The sequence below is a fragment of the Scardinius erythrophthalmus genome (genome assembly GCF_964197995.2).
Source record: "Scardinius erythrophthalmus genome assembly, chromosome: 6".
NCBI classification, from domain to species: domain Eukaryota; kingdom Metazoa; phylum Chordata; class Actinopteri; order Cypriniformes; family Leuciscidae; genus Scardinius; species Scardinius erythrophthalmus.
Genome location: NC_138226.1, coordinates 5,689,224 through 5,694,907, shown reverse-complemented (window position 1 = coordinate 5,694,907; position 5,684 = coordinate 5,689,224). Strand labels below are relative to the sequence as shown.

At 37.6% G+C, this 5,684-nt stretch overlaps 1 protein-coding gene across 1 annotated transcript in view; it reads left to right on the top strand.

Moving 5' to 3' along the window:
- Positions 1 to 5,258, top strand: part of LOC308692572 (legumain-like) — a gene marked incomplete at both ends in the record, with an annotated part of 8,767 nt that extends 3,509 nt beyond the window's left edge. Inside the window, 3 exons of the mRNA XM_081368709.1 lie at positions 1 to 106; positions 227 to 316; positions 5,172 to 5,258. The exon at positions 1 to 106 is cut by the window's left edge and continues 13 nt beyond it. Coding sequence (XP_081224835.1) covers positions 1 to 106; positions 227 to 316; positions 5,172 to 5,258 — 283 coding nt within the window. The remainder of the gene's footprint in view (positions 107 to 226; positions 317 to 5,171) is intronic.
- Positions 5,259 to 5,684: the final 426 nt, after the last annotated feature.

The following is a 5,684-nucleotide window of genomic DNA, read 5'->3' as shown; positions in this document are numbered from 1 at the left end:
TTCATGCAACAAAACTGTTGAAACCACTCCCACTGATTACGATAAAGAGAGGGGCGTCTTCCTCTCTGATTTATTCTCAAGTACTTGGTTGAAGTACCTAAACACGGTATGTGTTTTCTGTCAGTGAACTTTAAACTGCAAATTGTATTTGAAGGTTAACATTCTGATCTCATTACAGCCACATAGTAAACATGACAAATGTGTGTTTTTGTCTTTGTATTCACAGGCTGACTTTACTACAGAAACATTCCATGACCTGGTAAAGACTAAACAATCTGCATATGTTGGACCCTGCCCCTGCCAGTTTGGAGACACGGTATTAAAAACTCTAAAACTTTATACAATAAGAACTTAAGTTATTATTTTCATTATTTGAATATAACAGGATATGAACACATACATACTGTATATATTCACAAGATCCATGAATGTTGTAGCCTGGCAAGCCAGACCTACATCAAGATGTTAAGTCTGGCAACTCACCATAGACACGGCTCAATCCGAGGGACGGGATAAACAGCTGTCTTTCATATTCCCTCTGCACGCAATAGGACAGTGCTTCAACCAACCAGAGCGTTTTCCCAACAGCGGAGCTAACGTTAGTTGATAGATTCAACTTTTGCCATATCTGACAGGCAAAAAAAGCATTTCTAAACAAACGTGTTGTAAATACTTCACCTTTGGCTTATAGTCAGAAGAAGTTACGCTGTTTGCGTAGATCACGCAGCACAGTGACAACCGCACCCACTACGGTCACATATTATGACGGTCACAGAATCTGGTGTAACACCGGCAAAACTACGAACACATCTTCCTTTTTTAAGAATGACTTAAGTGCCGTTCTTTGCTCTTTTCTCAAAGAAAAACTTAACTCCAAGTCCTCCAGAGTCGCGGCCAAAGCGATTCGAAAGACTGTTCACCAGCAGCAGCTCTTCTTTGTTTTCAAGTAACAGTTAGCAGGGAACCGTCGCAACTCTGTCATCATTATGTTAAGCCCGCCCCGCCTACTCTATACACAACGTGATTGGCCTGACCCAATTTAGGTTTTTGCAGCTCGAAAGTCAATGGAGAGGTGCTAGACTACCCTGGCTGCAAAATACATTTTGCTGCCGCTAGGGTGCATCTAGCTATGAATGTTGTACTTTTTTCTAAATTGGTTTGTTTATTTTTCTTTCTTTCTTTCTTTCTTTCTTTCTTTCTTTCTTTCTTTCTTTCTTTCTTTCTTTCTTTCTTTCTTTCTTTCTTTCTTTCTTTCTTTCTTTCTTTCTTTCTTTCTTTCTTTCTTTCTTTCTTTCTTTTCTTTAGGAAATCACTAAATGTCACCTCAGTGAATTTCTGCAAAACTGAACTCCCTACAAGCTGTTCAACCCTTGTTCAAGAAAACATCCAGCTGAGGCTCAAGCAAATGACCAGAGTAATTAAGAGTATTCTGATGACCTTTTGTACTAGTTTCTTGTTTCAGACTTATAGCTTTATAATTAAGGTTAAATTGATTGCAAAATAGCATACACTATTATTTAAAGGTTTCTGGTTTGGGGTTTATTTTCTTCTTCTTATGTTCTTCTTTTTTTCTTATTCTTATGTTCACCAAGGCTGCATTTGTTTGATCAAAAACAGAGCCTAAAAAGTAATATTGTGAAATATTGTACCAAAAAAACAACAACAATAAAACTGGGAATAATGTTAAAAATCCAGTGATTGTGTGTTATTTTATGTGAATGGTTTTGACAGCTTTTTTAATTCTACATTGTCTTACGGTGCAAACGGCTGAAAGAATGGTTCGTCAAAAGGATGAAGACTTCACCTTCTACTTTTCTTATTTAAGTTATTTAAGCTCACTACAAACAGATGCAGAAAAAAATAATGCATGAAAATCAGACAAAGTGCACAAATGTAAATATAATTTATTGGACTGGCCTGTACAAATTTCAAACCTAAACTTCACTGAACACATTTGGGATGGTTATTATGCATGGGTTTGAAATGTGTGGTGTTTAAAAGCTCACTTTTGCACAAGTGACTTTAAATATGCTGTTTATTGATACATAATGTCTTGCTAACAGTGATTGTGTTGCTGAAATTACCTGTTCACCATTAGAACAAATATAAAACCTGATTACAGCAGAATTCCTGCAAGACGCGAGCTCTAAACAACATGATGGCATCATTTGTGTCTTTTACAGCTGTTATAAACCACAAAGCAACACTGATTTTGTCATAAATATATCATAACAGATATAAACTGTATGACATACATTAATTATCTCAAATATTATCCTTTAGAAGAGATACAGTACTAGTCAAAAGTTTGATTGAATTTGTTTCTCATAATCCTCAAGACCTTTTGGCCTTAAGGCGTATGCTTAAATCCTTGAAATTAGTTAGACAAATGTAATTTAAGAGCAGAGGCAGATGCAATCATATCCAGACGTTTAAATATAGGCTAAGTAAGCTTCAATTTTACTTTTCTTAAATGTAGGGAAAATGGCAATAATATAAAAATGAGTGATATTGCCCAAACATTTGAATCTTACCATGTTGATATTTCTCAAACCTTCAGGTTTGTGCATTAGGCATTAAACTTCTGCAATCAATTCAACCCAAACCACAGACTCTTAAAGTGACTTTGAATTTCTGTTGATTTTTTGCATCACATAACCAGCTCCATATGTATGGCTTTTTCTGATGTAGTAAACCTGCTTGAAAGCTCATACATTGTGCTGCATTCACACCATGTAATTGCCGTAATTTCGAGATGGCGACATGTAACATTCTACTCTAAAATCTTCAAGTCCTCGAATTGGGAATTATGCATTTCTGTGGCAACACTATAGCGCATGCAAGTTCAAGTGCATGCTTTTAAAATTAAAAAGTATTGGTATCAGTATCGATATCGGCCCTGTATTTGCTGAATATTTACTGAATTTTGCAGTATCACCTACCCCTAATCTGCAGTGTTTATACGTCATTTGAATGTCAGTTCGGCTTGCTTAAACCTCAACTGGGTGGTACCAGGTACTAGGTACTGTACACAATGGAACCCCACACACACATTGGGATCAATATTTTTATGTGAGGATCGATCATACCACGTCAGTATCAGGATCGATCCGCCCACCCATACTGCAGATCACCGCAGAGAGAAGCGTCACTACCAGCGTCATTAGATTTGGCGCAACTATAACGATCAGTCTATAATCCCACCCACTTTGAAGCGGTACTACTAAACTTCAGTGGAAAAGAAAACCCAGAGCCGTTAAATATGGATATGTTTTTCAACGGCTATGAGCAAACCGAGCCAAAATAAAGCAAGCAGAGCCGTACCATGCAGTGGAAAAGCGACTTAAATTAATCTGCAGGTGTTACAGCGGTCATGTGGTAAGCTACAAGAGCTCTTGGAAAATGTTAAGCTTACTAAATGTAATTTCGAGCTCTATGAGGACATGAAATTACTGTAATTATGACATGGCGTGAAAGCACCATAATTGCATTTGTGATACAGAGCACTCGCGCAAGAGTCGCGTGAAACATGAGTCATAATAAAATTATCTCATATTTGCTTTTGGTAACACTATCGATAACATTTACGGTATAGGTATTGCAAACGTGTTAGAGCGTAACCTTTCAGCGCCACTCAGCGAACATTTCATTTCCAAATGGTACCAATGGTATGATGTACAACAACCAACATAATACAACATTGCCTGATTCACGTTCACCTCCTTAAGTTCAAGACAAGGCAAGACAAGTCTATTTATATAGCACATTTCATACACTGTGGCAATTCAAAGTGCTTTACACAGAAAGGAATTAAAAAGCAAGGAAAATTAAAACAGTTATAAAAGGAATTAAAAGATATAAATGATACAATTATAAAATGAAATGAAAGAGTAAAAAAGATGATACATAAATAAACTTCTCATCTGGCAAAACACCAGTGTATCATATTTTTCACAACTCCCCAGTTTTAGAAATCTATTCGAGGTCTCCGATGGACTTGATTTTTCCCTAAAATCGGACAGGAGGAGCTGTAGGACTGACTCATGGGGTAACCTCAGATTCACTGCCCCATCAGTCCGCACCACAAAGATTTGTTCGGAAGCTCTAGGAATGGGATCGATCCAGTCCGCAACCCAAGGAACCTTGAGTGTAATTACTCGTCAAACTCACTACTCCACCACAGACCCACGTCATCAGCATGGTTTCATCTCTCTTACCCAATTCTCAGTGCCATTTCACTTCAGTTTAGAATCAAAAGGAGGAAGCAAAAATAAAATACAGTGCAATCAGTCATACGTGAGTGCCACTGTATCATTCAGTAAATACACCTGCAGCTAAGCAGAAGTGTTTTGAGTCTGGATTTGAATGTGACTGTAGGAGCACATCTGACCTCTTCTGGAAGCTGGTTCCAGCTGCGGCTGGTATATTAGCTAAAAGGACTTAACTTGCTTTGAGTGAACCCTTGGTATTTATAGCTGATGTGATCCTAATGATCTGAGTGATCTGTTGGGTTTATATTCAGTGAGCATATCTGCAATGTTGTAGCGTTTATACGCCCACGTATAAATATTATTAATTATTATTCATAACGAATTATGATCAATAATTAATAATTTAATTATTTTCAATTATTTACTGTAACAGAATCAATAATATGATAATTTATCAGTTCATCCAATGAACAGACAGCATAAACAATTATTAACTCTAGGAAATATAATATCTTCCTGGCCAAGAAAGAATAACCCCCTAACAGTAAATTAAGAAATAGGGTAAAAGCATAGGTAACTTTTGATCGAAGTTCAAGACAATAAAATTTGATAAGCACATACACAAGCAATCTCTTTCAAATACAAACAATACTTTATTGATTATATACTAACACGTACAGCTAATGTCTAACACAAACACACACACACACACACACACATTCATACGAGTTGCAGAAAGGAAGAGAGTGAGGAAAGAGTGGGTTTAAGAGTGAAAGGATGAAATCTCGCGATTCCATAAGCACTTAGACATGACCTGAACGAACCATCAAACATTAAATTAACCCTTCTATCGTCTTAGGCAGGTTATTAAAGTTAAAATACACCAGTTTAGCTTTCAGTCTGGAGGTTACTTGCTTGTCTTCTCGTTCCTTTTTGGGAATTCCCTTCGTTGCTTAACAGAGGGTTCCCCCGGGTTCGTTCGTCGGCTGTGGTGCGGCGTTCCAGTCACGTGTTGTGCTGGAGGACGAATTGAAAGTCTTTGTCTGAAGCTGGCTTTGCAGAAGAAACGTGGCTCGAAGTCTTGTCGCAAAACTTAACTTAGAACCGAGACTCACAACGGAAAATAAAGGAAGACTTAGAAAAGAAAAGAAGACTTAGACGAGAGTAGTAAGACGGCTTGAATGAAACTGTTTAACCCATGTTCTTCAGATCTTGATTTGGGTTATTTCTGCTCGTTTGTTACATGGTACTAGTCTGCCGGAAACTTAGAGAGCTTAGAGCTTTGAGAGCAGCGAGAGAGCTTCGAGAGCAGCGAGAGAGAGAGCTTAGTTTTTTGGGTCTAAGGTTTTAACTAAAAGTTTGTCCCCCCTCCTGAAGAGAGCGGACCAATTAGACAAACTAGCTGCGTTTACATGGACACTTATAATCGGATTGACGGCTCAATCGGACTAAAAAACCTTCATGTAAACACCT